The following is an 18016-nucleotide window of genomic DNA, read 5'->3' as shown; positions in this document are numbered from 1 at the left end:
ATGAAAAGTTGATATTTCATATAACGTGACAAATCTAACAAGATCACACATGACTAAATTTTTCATTACGTATAAAGTGCAAAACACGGTCAAAGGGAGATGTGTAAATAGTGCTAAAATCAAAACTTGTCAACTAAAAAAATGTAGGTAATATAAAATATTCCTTTGTTGCATATAATTGTGGACGGATGAAGTAGTTTTCTTTGATTTATTTATTTAGTTATTATTAAATATTTATACTTTCTTTTTTTATAATATAAAATTAACTCTTATAAAGTGTCAAATTATTTAAAACATGGTAACTTCTTTTGTAAATTATATACTAATATAATGTATTATCGAGTTGCTTACAAGTATATTGAGTTGAGTTAGAGCTTGCTCAACTTGTACTCCTTAACGTCTCAAGTCGGGCCAACTCAAGCGAACTTTGACCAAGTCAGTTCAATTTTTTCGCGAGCCGCTCAACTTGATTATCACCCCTAAGCTAACTCTTAGGATTCCTTCGTTACTTTTTCTTTTAACTTTTTGGGAAGCCTCACATTGTAGGGCAACCATCTTTCTCCTTCTTCCGTCAGCATTCAGCAACAACACACTGTTCCTCTTCCTCAAATAATCTTCCAAAATCACCTGAGTTCAATACAACAGAAGACAACCCAATTAAATAAAACAAAACCCTTCATTTTTTTTATTAGTTATTGTTTCCTTTTCCCAAACAGAGCTCGATAACGACACCGTTCTGTCCTTTTGCCCTTCCACAATCTCTCTTTCTTCTCTCCTTGCTTCAACAATTACAGTTAAAACTTGCCTCACCGACCCTAACCCGACTCCTCCAATAATCAAGTCTAATACGGTTAAACGGATAGAAGGCCGATAATCGGCATCTATTTCATCAAAAGCTGCCACCTTCATATTTTTCATTCATTCAGCTACAAAAATTATGAGTAACCCATGCATGCATAACTCATTAGTGCACGCAGTAACTAATCTAATGTGCACGGGATCAAACTCGGGAGTCGTCTAGACCGGATGAGAGAGAAAAAAGAAAAAAGAAAGTGTGTGTAAATGTGTAATTGTATTATTTGTACATAAACAAGTATTCTCTATTGTTGTTGCAGAAACAAAAGTCACGGGTTTGTCTTGAAAGTCCCTTTATTTTTGCACAGTCCCAGACGACAGACATACTACCAGACACTTATTCTCTCTCTCTTCTAACACCTCATTTACCCAAATTTTGCTCATTTCAAAAATTAAAAACCCCAAAAAAAAAATACAAAAAGGCCTTAATAAAATAGGGTATCTCCTTTTTCTACTCACAAAGTCTTGAACCTCCTTTTTTTTTCATTCTTTTACCTTGTCTGTCAAGCTAAAGTTTTCATTTTCTCTCTCCCAAAAAAAAAATGGCAGTTATGGTGGACAATTGTGAAGCATTAATGTTGTCATTAGACAACAGTAAATCAGTTCCAGCACCATTCCTTACTAAAACATATCATTTGGTTGATGATCCTTCTACCAATCACATCGTTTCTTGGGGCGAAGACGACACCACCTTCATCGTCTGGCGTCCCCCGGAGTTCGCCCGCGACCTCCTCCCAAACTACTTCAAGCACAACAACTTCTCCAGCTTCGTCCGCCAACTCAACACCTATGTACGTTCATAAAAACACAATGATCTAGACGGAATTTTAATTTAATTTACACATTTAATGTGTTTTTTATTTATATTTTTTATGTTTGTACTAATAAGAAATTCATTTTATTGTTATGAAGGGTTTTAGGAAGATAGTACCGGATAGATGGGAGTTCGCGAACGAGTTCTTCAAGCGAGGCGAGAAGCCTTTACTCTGTGAAATCCACCGGAGAAAAACAGGACAACCACACCAACCAACTCATTTGAATTTCGGTCATCCATCAGCCGCCTCGTATTTAGGCGGCTGTTTCCCATCCGTAAGCCTATCACCACCAAACTCAACCGATGACGACCACCGTGACTTCGACTCATCTTCTGGCTCTCCGCCTTCATCTTCACCTTCAGCCGCCTCCAAATCCTACACAGACGCCCTCACTTCCCTCTCCGAAGACAATGACCGTCTTCGGAGGTCCAACACTATGCTCATGTCCGAGCTAGCTCATATGAGGAAACTCTACAATGACATCATTTACTTTGTTCAAAATCATGTCAAACCTGCTGCTGCCCCTGTCACTGCTAACTCTTGTTACCCGTCGGCCTCATTGCTGTTGCTGTCATCTTCTGCTGCTAATATCAGTAATACTACCACTACGACGACTACTACCACTACCAATAATTTCTTGGCGAATCAAAACTACCCGTCTAGTAATAGCTTTAACCAGTTTATCAAGAAGGGTAACTGTAGCAGTAATTACAACAACAATGTGGGTGATTTTGGTCGATTTTCTTCATTTTCAACTGCTACAAAAAGGAGTAATTTGAGGGTATTGGAAGATAATGAGAGTAGTAGCACAAACTGTAAGACCAAGTTATTTGGTGTTCCGATTCAATCAAAAAAGCGATTACATCCTGATCAGATGATTGAGAACAATTATAAGGCTCGTTTGGTGTTAGATAAGCATGATCTTGGGTTAAATCTCATGCTTCCATCTCCTTCTTCTTAGTTTAAAATTAGTTAGTTTTATTATTATTAATCTCTTTTTTTTAGAATATATTGTTAAGAAGAAAAAAAAACATGGAAGATTTTGTGAAAAGTATGTGCTACTACTATGTAATTTCATGTACATAAATTAGCTAGACCCCGACCTAATTAAGTAGCATTAATCGAACTTGTTTCGTAAATTCTTGTATTAGACGGTCTAAGGAGTTCGAGTATGTACCTTAGAATCCTATTTTCCCACCTCAGAATATTCATTGAAGCAAGTGGGTAAGTTTTGGTTTAAAAATTAATTACGGATAGTTCAATTAATTAAAGTTCCATTTATTATTATTATTATTATTATTATTATTATTATTATTATTATTGTATTATAATAATACTGTATATGTACTAGTTACTGTATAAAATTTGATTGCTTGTCTTTTCGTCTAATTCCTTATGAAATCTGAAATTCATGTCTGAAATATTTTTCAGTTTCATAAATGCAGGGATGAAATGACAAGAAATGTTTGTTTTGTTGTGTCTGAGAGTTTCCATGTTATGCGTATAGAAAAGCAGAGAAATTAAAGGACTGCTGCAACATTGGCGTTTCCCTCTTTTGCTCTATTTTTTCTTCATGGTTGAACACATTAATGGGTGATATTGACAGTAATGTTAGGTTGGACAACTTGTCTCTAATTCTTTCAATCTTTAACAATGACCACTATATATAATTGTGCATGTACCAGAGAATCACTATCAGGATAACTTCATCATGTTTTTTTTTTTACTCCATAATTATTACAAGAGGATAGCTTCGTTAATTAACCATCTGAAATTAATATTCTGTTTTATGAAGCCATATTTGTGTTTTATGAATAATGGTTTGTTCTCTCGAAATTATTTTCACTTCTGCTCCGACCATTTCAGTTTAATTCTTATCTTAATCTATTTCTCACGTAAAATATTCAGTTCAGTTCAGCTTTAAAAAGTTCATTTCAGTTTAATTCAGTTCAATTCAGTTAGAATAGGCCCTTAGATTTGATTATCATTTACTGAACTGAGCTAAACTAAACTGAACTGAATTTATTAGAGCTGAGCTGAACTGAACTGAATATTTAATGAGAGAAAGAAACTAAGAACTAAACTGAATTCATTGGAGCTGAACTAAACTGAAAATAAGCTGAATAGAACATGTCATAATTAGTGATAGAATATGTCTTAAATCAATTAGCCACAACCATCTTCGAAAGACTACTGTAGTTAGTTGGGGTCGGTAAGGGTTATGCCCCAAACCTTACGGTAATTGCTACTTCGTATATAGGTAACGATTTTCTGTTATTGAGCCTATTTTCATTGTATTGTTTTAAGAGCTAGTACAATATCAAATCTGTTAGGATTAAACTTAGCGATTTACCCTAGTCAGTATTATGTAATCTTATCCTTTGTGAACCATTTGTAAATTTAGTATTCTTACTTATTGATTTCTTAATCATTCTTACATCCATTATAACAATTCATTTTTGAAATATATTATTCCAAAATTAATATGAATTTACCATATATACTCTCTCCATTTTAAAATAATTATTTCGCTTTTCATTTCCGACAGCTTTTAAATACCTGCTTCATTTCCTTATTTGGAATGCTTTTATACTCCCCTCCATTTATAAATACTTACTCAATTTCTCCTTTTTACACTATTCATTTGTCTACTTTTACTAAAGTTTGTGATTTATACATAAGAAAAAATATAGTCTTGTGGTACATGTTGGAATCGTCTCATTAGATAAATTTTTAATTTTAATTGTTAGATTTTGTACTTATTGATAATTAAAGATATTAAAGATATTATTGATAAAAAAAAAATTAGCATCGGCATACGTACCCAAGAGAATTGAAGCAAATATTAAAAAATGGAGGGAGAATTCATTTCTCTTCACTATTAAATCCAACATCTATTAACTATTACTAAAACAAAAATTGATGATGTCATCAATTTCTTAAAGTGCTTACGTGTCAAACTCTCGTAAAAAAATTTTCCTCCAAATTTTACTTATGATGTCATAATTTTTTTTTTTGTGTGTGTGTCTTTTCAAGCTAGAAACTAGGACCAATTAGGTGTGAAATTTGAATTTGACAACAATATTGTTGTATATACTCCACACTACTTTTAGATATTCAAATACAACAACATTAAATAGACATAGATATTGGTAGCTAATTATACACATTTTTTTTGAACAATTTAATACAAATTTTTTTAATTTTTTTTTATAGTAAATACACATTTATTTAGCTTCCACTCTAAATGCATAAGCTTCATGAATTATACATTTATGCAACATTAATATATTTTATCTAACCCATCATTTTATTATATTTTTAATAACATAGTAAATATTGCATTATGATGCACTATTTTATAACTATTTTTTTAAGGACATGTTTTTTTTTATATATATATTTGTATAACAAATTTATTTTAAAAATATAACGAGGCAAATCATGTTAGAAAGTTATCAACAACAAAAAATAAATAATTTTAGAAAAATTACTAATCAACCACCGTGCAATGCACGGGTACTAATCTAGTAAATTATATTTTATTAATTTCATATTCTCTCTCCTCCATTCTTTCAACTAGTTTTGCTTTTTACAATTTTAAAATCTTTTACCTACCCCATTACAGGCCTATTCTAATTTACTGTACAAAACTGAGCTGAAATGAATTGTTATGAGAGAAGGAAATTATGAACTGAACTGAATTTAAGTGAACTGAAATTAAGCTGAAGAGAACAGGTTCTACTCCATATTTTATTACTTTCTCCAGCTTCTCCTAAAACTCCGCGCATGAAGAAATAAAGCAAGTATTTTAAAATGGATGGAGTAATCACTAATTGTATGTGATAATTATGAAGTACTCCCTCCGTCCCATAATACTTGACATAGTTTCCTTTTTCGCCCGTCCCCACAATACTGTTTCTAAATATGGAATAGGACTATTAATAAAAAAATATATGTATATATTCCCACATTTTATTTTTACTCACTTATCTCACTTCCACCTCAAATATTCTTTTCTTACAATATAAAAATACAAAAGAAAATCTTTTATATAATAAACACATGTTTTAATGGACTCACTTGTTTGTTTTCTTAAAATGCGTGTCCACCGTACCCCAACGTCCCAAATATAATGGGACGGACTCGAAATAAATCACTTATTAAGGATGAATAATCATAAAATATTTGTAATGTGTATGTTATATCAACCCCTGAAATGAAAAATGAGAACTTTTTTTTTATTAATATTCATACATCACATTATTGTTTAAGGTTTAAGATCCTGTAAAAAAAAATTTTTAAGATACAAGATCATATAGTATAGTTATAAAATATTTAAACACGTAGTTAGGGCCTATTTTTGAATCAAGACAACCAAATTTAACTTATTAGTCCAGGCCATGAATAAGGGTCGTTCTGTTCAGCTTAATTTCAGTTCAGTTCTAGTTCAGCTCCAATTAATTCAATTCAATTCAGTTCTATTTCTAATTTTCTTTTCTTATAAACAATTTATTTAAGCTCTATTCAGGGCCTGTTTTGATTGACTGAATTGAACTTATTCACTAGTAGAAAAAAAGCATTAGGCACCGGTTCAAACCCGGCCTAAGGCACCGGTTTGAACCGGTGCCAATTTGGGGGGTGCCAAAAACCCAATTTTTAGCACCGGTTCAAAACCGGTGCCATAGGGTCAAATAGGCACCGGTTAACCGGTGCCATAACTTCTATTTTTTTTTTTTTTTTTTTTTTTTGGGAATTAAAGTCAAATGGCACCGGTTAACCGGTGCCAATTCATGTATTTTTTTTTAATTTTTTTTTAGTTTGCTTTATCCACATACACACATAATATTTTATCCACTTAAATGAAATGAATATTGATCAAAATTGATCATTAAATAAGAAATATAATCAGAAACATATAACAAGTTTGAATAATACGAAATATATTGATGATTAAATTGTTATTTTACAATACAAAAAAATGAAATAAATTACAACATCAAAATCCAGAAAAAAAAATTATAACATTAAAGAAAAAAAAAATTACACATCAAAGAATAAAAAAACTACAACATTGAAATCAAAATTCCAAAAGAAACACCTTGATTCTTCACCTGCATCAATTAAAACACCGACATTAATAAACTCACTGTAAACTAAAATTACGAAAATTAAGATTCAAACCCAGAAAAAATTGAAATTCAAACCCAGAAAAAAATTAAGACTACCTTTGAGTTCGGTTCCTATCTACCGTTGGTGTTAAAGGGAGCCGGCAGAAAAAAAATTAAGATTCAAACCCAGAAAAAAAAAATTGAAATCGCAAAAAAATTAAATCGAAAAAAAATTAAATCAAAAAATGCCCAGAAATAAAAAAAACACAGAAATGGAAATAAATTGAAATTGAAAAAAACCCAGATAAAAAATAAAAATTAAAAAACCTAGAAATCGAAAAACAAAAAAACAAAATCGAAAACAAAATATATTAAAATCTAATAAACAAAAACAAAAATCGAAAAAAAATTCAAAATCAAACATAAGAAAAAAAAATTACAGAAATCGAAAAATAAAATATCAAAATCGAAAACAAAACATATTAAAATCGAATAAACAAAAATCGAAAAAAAAAATCAAAATTGAAAACGGAAAAAAAATAACCCAGAAATCGAAAAACAAAAAATTAAAATCGAAAACAAAATGTATTACAATCAAATTCGAAAACAAAATGTATTAAAATCAAAATCGAAAAAAAAAATAAATCAAAATCAAACCGGTTCGTGGTGTTGCATGTGCTCGTGGTGGTCTCCGTGGTGGTGTTTGTGGTGGTCTTCGTGGTGGGCTTGAAGGAGAAGGAAAAGGAGACGTGGTAGCGAAAGGGAAGGAGGAGGAGATGAGAAAGGGAAGGAGGAGATGAGAAAATCTGGTGAATGATGAGTGAAAGAGGAGGAGATGAGTGGTGAATGATGAGCGAAAGAGGAGGAGAAGAGGAGAGAGAAAGAGAAGGAGAGAAGAGTATGGAGAAGCGGCTTGAGTGTAGGGTTTGGGGGGGTTTATATATGGGAGGTTTTTTTTTTAATTATAATAATGCTGAACCGGTTTTTTTTTTATTAATTGAGGAGCGGTTCAATTGGCACCGGTTCAAACCGGTGCCCTTTTAGTTTTTGGCACCGGTTCAGGCCAAACCGGTGCCTTTTCTCTTCTTCTAAAATCCCGCCCATTTCTGGACCGGTTTTGGGCACCGGTTTAGCCTGAACCGGTGCCATATGGGGGGTGCCTAATGCTTTTTTTCTACTAGTGATTGGAGCTGAACTGAATATTCTATGAGATAAAGAAATTAAGAACTGAACTGAACTGAACTGAACTGAAATGAACTTAATAGAGCTGAACTGAACTGAAAATAATATGAAGAAAACACGCGCTCAGTTCAGTTCAGCTCAACTCCAATCAGTTCAGTTTAGTTCAGTTGTTTTCAGTAAATTGGAACAAGCCCTAATTCAAATTTATAATTTTTTTATTTTATGTGATTATAGATATTGAGCGATAAAATACCACACATAAAACGATAATTTGATCTGAACTTATTTTAATCTCATTTGATGTGATATAACCTTATTTTTTTTAAATAAGTAAAAATAATTTGAAGTAAACAATGCGTGATTACACTATCTATGTAAATAAAGTTTTTTATTTTTTATTTTTTCTAACTTTCTTGTACGTTTGTTAATTAATGAAATCATCCTTCTACAGATTCCAATTACCAGAGTCATAATTAACTGCATTATGATCCCCATTATTGTCAAAAAGAAAAGTTACGTAATGATGTCAAAAAAGAAACTCATCATGTGCTTATTGATGGAAATTATCGTTTAAAGTTTCCATTACTTTGATTTTGTGCATTGGTTTGTCAATCACGTACGCTTAGTAAGGCGAAACACATTTTGGGTTTTCGATGATATTGCCTCTCACTTTTGGTTGTCAGCGATTGTTGTATCCAACTACTAAGATGCTTAATGTTTCTACTTCGTATGTTTTTATTTAAAGAATGAGAATTCTCCTTCATCAGAGGCATGCCTATGAAGGATGCAACCTAGTGTTAGAATTAATTTGCAAATTTTGTTTATATATAGAATTAGAGTCTTACCAAAACAATTCCCTATATAACTTACCCATACAAGCTACTCGTACATGGCTCCTAGAACATAGTTAACCCTTTTGAGGCTTTGGTATATATATATATACCTATTGTCTCTATGTTTTAATAAGAATTTAATTGAATTAAATAAAATAAAAGTTAAGTGAGGTAATTAAAGTATTAATAAATTATAAAATAAAGATAATGATGTTTATAATTTATTGAAAAGTAATGAATATAAGAGGGGTATATATATATATATATATATATATATATATATATATATATATATATATATATATATATATATATATATATATATATATATATATATATATATATATATATATATATATATATATATAGGGTCAAATGAGAAGGATGAGAAGGATTTTATGTGCATAAAATTTTCACTGAATGTGCATATTTTTTGAATAAAATGTGCAAAAAAATATTTGACCGAAATTGAATGTGCATATTTTATGTACATAATGTGCATAAGTTCTCGTTTTTCCAAAAATTGCAAAAAAAGTATCAGATCCAAAGTCAAATATGCATATTTAGTAGAAAATATATGCACATTTAGTTCAAAATAAATGCATATTTCATCCTTCTCATTATAAAATCCTTCTCATTGGATCTCAACCCTATATATATAGGGGGCGAGGCCAGGAATTTTAAGCTACGGGGACCGACGTTTTTTTTTGGGCCGACGACGATTGAATCAATATAAAATTTTATAGTTTATTATTATAATTATTTTGTTTTATAAATTATTATATGACTTTTCATATTTCGTTTTATAAATTATTATATGACTCAAATTAAAATTTTGAGCATATGAGTAATAATTTAGAACATTTGTGTGAGTAATATGTTTAGAACATCTGATTTAAGATTTAGAACAACTTATTAAAAATTTATAAAATTTGCTTTATGAATTTTAAACATATGAGTAAAATTTAGAACATCTAATTTAAGATTATGAACATGTGAATAAAAATTTAGAACAAACTGATGTAGAATATAGAAAGTGTGAGTAAAGAATTTAGAACATATGAGTAAAAAAAAGAGAACATACACTTTAAAATTTGGAACATATAATTAAAAATCTTAGAACACATGTTTTTAAGTTTAGAATATATAAGTAAAAATTTTGGAACAAGTTATTTAGAGTGTATGATATCAAACTTAATTAATTTATGGTTTATAACATGTGCGTAATTAATTTGAACATTTGATTTAATTTAGAACACTTAAGGAAAAGTTTAGAACATCATATTTAAAATTTAGAACATACGAGTAAAAATTTAGAACACAAAGAGTGTTCTCACATTAGAAATATTCTCACGAGAGTCTTCCCTCCCTATATATATATATATATATATATATATATATATATATATATATATATATATATATATATATATATATATATATATATATATATTATATATATATATATATATATATATATATATATATGTATGTATGTATACACACACACATTTATATATTGTATATATCTATATACATATATGGTGTAAAATTTACTTAATGAATATCAACCACTTCAAAAATTAAGGGATTTTTTTTATTATTTTACGATTATATCTATCATATCATGTTTAAAAAAAAGGTGATCTATAAACAAATTAGAACTGAACAATTAGAACAAAAGTAAAAAATTTATTTTTTGTAAAATAAAGCTGGTAATATATATATATATATATATATATATATATATATATATATATATATATATATATATATATATATATATATATTCTGAAATAATTACACGATTAAACACAAATAGAAGATTGGATAAATGTTTTAAAAAACACTTTTAGAAGAGTTGAAGAAGTTAATTAGAAAATTTTGGGAAAAAAAAGGAAGAAAGAATAAATTGAAAGATATAATATTGTTGGAAAATTAAAGAGTCAAAGAGTTACCGTAGGATAATTTTTTTTTTCAAATATTCCCCAATTAAAAGGAACAAACAGAACCAAAAAAAAATAAAAATAAAAAAAAGGGTTTTTCTAAGCTATACCCCTAAGGTATTCGAGTTTCTAAAGTGTATCCATGCTTTTTCAAGTTTTTAAGTTGTGCCCTTCAACTCACTACCATTAATGAATGGTACCCTCCTTGGGACTTCCACGTCACCTAAAGTTAACTATAAATTTAATAGAAAGATGATAAAAGGTAAGGAAATGGTAGGAGAAAGAAATATTAGCCACCGCAACCCTAATAATGAAAACTGAAGCCACGAAATCACACTCTCAATTAACTTTTAAATAACTAATAAGGGTACATTTTAGTATTGATAAGGAGTTGAAGGGCAAAACTTAGAAACTTGAAAAAGCATGGGTACACCTTAGAAACTCGAATACATTAAGGGTATAGCTTAGAAAAACCCAAATAAAAAACATATACTAGTACTAAATAGGATTGAACCTTGAGGAACAATACTAAGCCCAATAAATAGGATTGTTTTATTATTATACTTAATAAATAAGAAAAAAATGCGTTTTTATTTGCATTTATTAAGGCTCGAACCTGCAACCCTTGTGTAAAAATGGTATTGACTTACCTATGAACCAAAGGCATAGTCATTATATAAATATGAGGATTTCAACAGTATATAAGCTAATGTTTACAAGGGCCAAATTAAAGAGAATATGGGCCGCAGGATTGGGCTGCAGGGGCCGGGCTTCTGCAAGCCCCCCTGTAGCTCCGTCCCTATATATATATATAGGTTTAGGTGGAGATCATGAGATGAAGGAGATATAATATTAAAATATACTTCCTTTATTTTTTTTTATTATTGCACCATAGGGGTTGGGTACAAATATTTTGGTAGTGGAAAAAAGTAAGAGAAAGAAAGGTAAAAATACAAAATTGCCAATGTGACATATTGATAAACTAAAAAGTAAGTGTGAAAAAGTAAGGGTATATTGGGTAATTGTAGTGTGAACACAAATAATTTTTTTTCCTAAAGAGGAAATGATGCAATATTTGTGAAGCTTCCTAAAAAGGCAAGTGCTGCAGTAATAAAAGAACATAGGAAGTAGCTTTTTTCCCCATGGAGTGTTGCATGTTAGAAGTTGGTTTGGTTTTATGCTACCATTGTATATTTGTTAAGTTTATTTTTTAGGAGTGTTAAGCAAGTTAGGTCTCTTTTATCGTAGTATATATATATTGTCGTAAATATCAATAAAATTTCAAGCCATTTTCTCCAATATTTCTTGAGTTTAACATGGTATCACAGTTTCTCTAATTTATAGAGATCGATCTTTTTTCGATCTTGGTTCGTTCATCAAATTTTTGTTTTCAACAATTTTAAAGTAAGAATAGGGCTTAAATTTTTGTTTCAATTTCCCACACAATAAATCCGTTAATTTAGGGTTTCTCAAACCCTAATTTCATTGATTTTTTAGGGCGCGACTGTTTTGTTTTGTGGTGTGTGCTGCTTTAGGGTGCGTGTGGTTTGTATGTTGTGTGGTGTTAGGTGGTGCTTGTTGAGATGTGTTGTCAAGTGTGTGGTGTGCCAATTTGTGTGTGTGTGGTGTGCAACAACAGGTTTGTGAGTGTTGTGCGTGTATATGTAGTGCTTGATATTGTGTGTGGTGCGCATCTGCTATTGTGTGGTGCATAGTTGTGCAGTGTGTGTTGCAAGTATGCATGTGGTGTGTTGCGAGGAGTTGTTTGTAGTTCGTGTGTGGTGTGGTTGCTGATTTTTGTTGTGTTGTGTGCTCGTGTTTTTTTTTTTTTTTTTTGCAATGGGTGAAGGCGATCCTCCTCCTCCCATATATAATCCGTTCACGAATTATTACCTTCATCCGAGTGAAGGCTCTCAGCTAGTGATTTGTCATGTGTTGCTTACCGTTGACAACTATGAAGAGTGGTTGAGATCAAGATGCAACAATATTTGTTCCAAGAGCAAGCTCGGGTTTGTTAATGGTTCTAATTTCAAGCCTAATTCCAAGAACGCGGATAATCGTCAGTGGGGTATTGTTAATTCTACTGTTGTTGCTTTGATTTATAATACTCTTAATGCTAGTATTTGATCTATTGTTATTATTCCTGACGATGCTAAAACATTGTGGGATGACTTACATGATCGTTATACTCTTGGTAACGGTCCCTGTATTTTTAACTTAAGCATGATATTGCTGATTGTAAGCAAAGGGGTTTTTCTATTGCAGTTTATTATGGTGAATTGAATAAATTGCATAATTTGTTGTTTAGTTATGTGAATTTGCCTGCTTGTACTTGTTCTATTGCGAAAGAATATGCTAAGTTGCATGAGAATGAATTGTTACATTAGTTTTGTCTTCGTTTGGATCAAAAGAAGTTTGGTTCATTTGTTTCTAACTACTTTATTGATGAGTGATCCTTTGCCTACTATGAATGCTGCTTATGCTAAAGTTGTTGCTGATGAGCGTAAGCAATCTGTGGCCGCGACATATGAGACCTCTTCTTCTTCTACAACTGTCAGTTTAATGTAATAGGTAGGGCTTCCGGTCGAACATCATAATGGAAGGAGCGTACTTATTATAAGAAGTTTGGTCATGATAAGGACCATTGTTATGAATTGCACAAATTAACGGTGGAGGTCGTGGTGATCATGGAGGTTATGGTGGTTAGTCGTCGGGTAAGGGCAAGGGTGAGTTTTTTGGTGCTGCTGGTATCTCTAAAGATTCAAATGAGCAAGTTTTTTATTTTAATCGTGGGAGTGTTCCGACAATCTTTGATGCTCTATGGAAGGAAACCATGGTTGAGGTAAAGGGTGCTAAGTCTGGCTCTTCATCAAAATTCTATTGAGTGGCTCATTAACACTGGAACTCAATCATATGTCTGGTAACATTCATCTTTTCACTGATTTGTATGATGTTTCCTCGCTTGTTGGTTTGCCCAATGGGAAAAGCACAACAACTACGAAAGAAGGTTTTTTTTTTATGCTTAACTCTTGATAATGTTTTCTATGTTTCCTACTCTTAAATGCTACTTGTTATTTGTGTCTCAATTGTTATAAAAACAATGTTATTTTATTATGTTCACTGACAAGCTATGCATTGTTCAGGATCGCATGCAGTTTGAAGAGCTTAATTAGAGCGGGGGAGCAGTGTGATGGGTCTATATTTTTCATTCGGTTTGTGGTCGGAATCTTCAGGAGAACGCAGTAGTTATTTCATATGCAAGTGTGTTATAGCATAGGCGTCTAGGGCATCCATCAATGCAAGTTGTGAGCTCTCTTCCGAGAGTTTCTAGTAGTCGTATAACTCATAGTAGTAACTCTAGTTTTTCTTTTGATTATGACATTTGTTTCATGGGGAAGTAACCCCGAAATACATTCTCGTTAAGCTTCAATAAAGCGCCTGAAATTTTTTATTTAATTCATTATGATATTTAGGGTCCAAATAAGATTGCTTCTAGTTGTGATGCTAGTTATTTCCTAATCATTGTTGATGATTTTTCTCGTGCTACTTGGGTGTGTTGGTAAATACGAGGCTTCATAGTTGATTCGTAAGTTTGTGCTATGGTTAAGACTAACTTTGGTTGGAAAGTGAAGGTGGTTTGTAGTGATAATGACCTAGAGAGTTTCTTAGTTTGTGGTATTTTTTTGCTAAGAAAGGTATTTTACATCAGATGTCGTGTGTTGACACGGCTCAGCAGAATGGCCTGGTTGATCGCAAACATTGACACATTTTAAATATGGCTTTTGCTATTCTATTTTAGGCTAAGTTGCCCAAGTATTTTTGGGGTGAATGTGTTATGAATGCGGTGCATCTCATTAATCTCACCCCTACTCCGGTTCTTAACAGAAAAACCCCACATGCGTACTTGTTTGGTCATCGAAGTTTTGTTGATTATTAAGTGTCAGATATATGTAAATAAGGAGATAATATCAACAAAAATAAGATATTTATCTTCAAGAACTCGTAAAATATTTGATAGTTTTCTTGTTTACTACTCTACGAGACTTTATATAAAGAGAGTCGTTTCTAGGGTTTAAGCATGCTCAGATGAAATAAGTCACAAAGACCTCATCTCCTCCCCACTACCAAACATTGTAGGTATGTAGTATGGATTAAGCCGAAAAGGTTCCGTACTATAAACATATCAAAATCCTAACCTTCTGGAGAGATGAATCAAGATATCTACAAGAGTTTTTACCCAAAAACTATCAATAAAATTATTATTTCAGTATATTTTCTACCTCTATATTTGTATATTGCAAGTTTGAATTTTATAGTTTACAAATTGTCACGCCCAGTGGGACAATTTTCGCTCTTCATCTATGTTCTCCAAGTTTAAAAATCCGTGGAATAAATGGAGGCATCACAAATTTGCTTTCAAATTCTATAAGAAAATTTTCGAGCCCAACATGCATCCGATGTCAAATCTCTCCAACAAGTCTCAAGGGGGCATGTGTTGACACCGACATTTTGTTAATAATTAAGTGTCAGATTTATGTAAATAAGGAGATGATATTTTGTTTTCTATAATATTTTACGATAAATAAGATTTTGTTTTCTATAAAATATTAAACAAGGAGATAACATAGACTCTATATATATTATTGTAAATATCAATACATGACCAATATGTTTTTCCAATATTTCTTGAGTTTAACATAAGACTTATTTAAACAAGGCCGCATTTGGTAAGTGTAACATTTATTATAACACGACGGGAACTCTGTTTTGATTAAGAAATCTATGAAAAAAAGTGGGGGGTGTCGTCTTAATTGAGCAACTAGCTTAAGGCTCGTGCCATGCAAGGTAATCTAATTTTTTTAAGAAACAAATAAAGTTTGATAAAACATACAAATCAAATATATATAAATTATAATGTTATAATCTATATTAATAGGAAAAGCAACAAATCATCTAAAAAATGGACTTTATAGTCTACCCGATCTTGAGAATTTTTCAGGCGGGCCTTGATCAGGTCTAGTGGTCATATTAGTGAATACTTATTTATAAATGCATTTTTCATAAACATAAAAAAGTCAATCAAACAACAAACTAAAATCTCCACTAAAATTATTAGCAAAAGTACAAACATACACAAAATTACAAATAATATATCACATTTATATCTAAAAAATCATTTGTTAAACACAACATTTGTTTTATTGCTATACTATACTCTATAAATCAATTTGTGATAATATGTACATATAGTAGTTTCATAAACAAATTGTAATTAACTTGAATATATAGTCATATTGAATTGAAATTGAAATAAAATATTAGCTAGAGGTATTTGGAAAAAAAAAAATTAAGTGATGTTTTAAAGTAATTTCTTTAACATATATTACATGAATCAATTTATTATATCTTTTTTTTGACAAAATCTAATAATACTCCATTTAAAATATAGTTAAAATGAGTTAAAATAAAAAAAATTGAAAGAAGTTGAAATCAGTATTTAGGTAAATGTATACAGTCCGTCTTGTGTGTGGCTAGCCACACCGTAAGACCACTAATAAAAAAAAAACAAAGTAACCCCTATAACACTGACTAAGTATCCCCTATTATACTGATCGAGTAACCCCTTTAACACTGATTAAGTAATATTACACTAACAAAGTAACCCCTAAAATGATTGGTCACACCGTGTGGCCAGCCACATATAAGACTTTGTGAAATATATATTAAATAATTATGAACACCAAATAAAAAGGAATATATATTTGTCATGAATATAATATAAAAGATGGAATGATATTATTATAGAATCAAATATTAACAAAAAGGGGGGGGGGGGGGATAAAAGGGAAGGGGAGTTTTGGAGGGAAAAATAAGCATGAAGATGTGACGCGTATCACTCTTGGTGTCTGTTTTAGTATTAAGTTATTGATTGATACCTTAGGGTACTTGCATGACTGCCAAACAAGAAATTTAGTTTAGATCTGAACACCTTACTTTTGGAAAATAAAAGAGTTTTTATAGCAAGTGTAGTAAGGACTTGTTCTGTTCACCTGAAACAAGTAGATTTGGTCTAAATTTTTAAGGTCTGATCTGGTCTGATCTGAATTTTTCTGATTTGGTCTGGTTTGATCTGATTTAACAATTTGACTAAACTTTGACCCTATTTTAATACTAATCTATAAAGAAAAACATTATCAAAATAGATCTTGTTAGATTCGTCTCATCATAAACTTTTTAATTATGTACTTTTTAATTAAATTTTTTAATTTGCAGTTAACGATATTTAACGATAAGTAACTGATAATCAAAAGTTTTGATCTGGTGTGAGCTGAATCTTTCTGATCTAGTTTGATCTAATATGAGTTTATTAAGGAATAAGTAATAAGTATCTGAAATAAATGATTTGAAATAAATTGAAGAGAACAAGTCCTAAATATTGCTTAAAAAAAGAGTATAGTAAGTAAATGAGCAAAAACTAAGTAATAGTTTACATTTATTTTAATTACCTATTTTTTTAATGAACTACCACCCTCTTATCTATTTGTTTTTTGTGTGTTTTTCAATTGTTTTAGGTTTATAACAACTCTTCGTCTACTAGGAGGAACATTTCTCCCTCAAAAGACAAGATTTTTCTTCTTGTTTAAGAGGATTTGGCTCCTTCGAAAGAACGGGTTTTTCTTCTCTCTGAGGGAAGATTTGCTCTTTTATTTCATAGATTGCTATAAAGTTGTTTCATGGATAAAATTTTGTGTGGTATCAAAAAAGGTTAATATTTCGACTATAATCTAAAAAAAAAAAGGGATTCAAATCTCAAACCTCTAATAACTAAGGTAAAAATCTTACCAAGTAAGACAATATTTTGTTGGTATGTAGTTGAATATGATACCTTGATTCAATTTATTATTTCCATATGGAATACGGAAACTAATCTATATCTATATCTATACTTAGTATTTAAAAACACAAACCACAACTTTTTCAAATGACACGTGGCATCATACGTCACTCATTACCCCCAAAAAAAAAAACTATGCATTACACAAATATATGAATTATAAAAATTGTCATTTCATCTCATGGACTTTAAATATAATCTTAATTAATATGTCATTTCATATTCCACAATCTTTATGTATATATATCTAACTAAATTCCTTCATTTTCTTTCACAGTTCTATCCTCACTTTTTTTTTTTTTTGGTTTTTCTTTAAGTTATAGAAATAAAGCATACCTACATATGAAAATAATTAACTTAAGCAACAACCCGTGCATTG

General features: G+C 30.7%; 1 protein-coding gene across 1 annotated transcript; it reads left to right on the top strand.

Annotated features, from left to right (window-relative positions):
* The first annotated feature begins 449 nt into the window (after nt 1–449).
* Nucleotides 450–2936, top strand: LOC110688732 (heat stress transcription factor B-4-like). Its single transcript, XM_021865495.1, has 2 exons — nt 450–1646; nt 1768–2936. Exons 1-2 carry the CDS (start codon nt 1398–1400, stop codon nt 2629–2631), a joined length of 1113 nt encoding a protein of 370 aa, XP_021721187.1. The 5' UTR covers nt 450–1397; the 3' UTR covers nt 2632–2936.
* The last annotated feature ends 15080 nt before the right edge of the window (nt 2937–18016 follow it).

Source organism: Chenopodium quinoa, unplaced genomic scaffold (assembly GCF_001683475.1).
Source record: "Chenopodium quinoa cultivar QQ74 unplaced genomic scaffold, ASM168347v1, whole genome shotgun sequence".
NCBI classification, from domain to species: Eukaryota; Viridiplantae; Streptophyta; class Magnoliopsida; order Caryophyllales; family Amaranthaceae; genus Chenopodium; species Chenopodium quinoa.
Note: the sequence above shows the minus strand (reverse complement) of the source record. Positions and strands in the feature narration are given on the sequence as shown.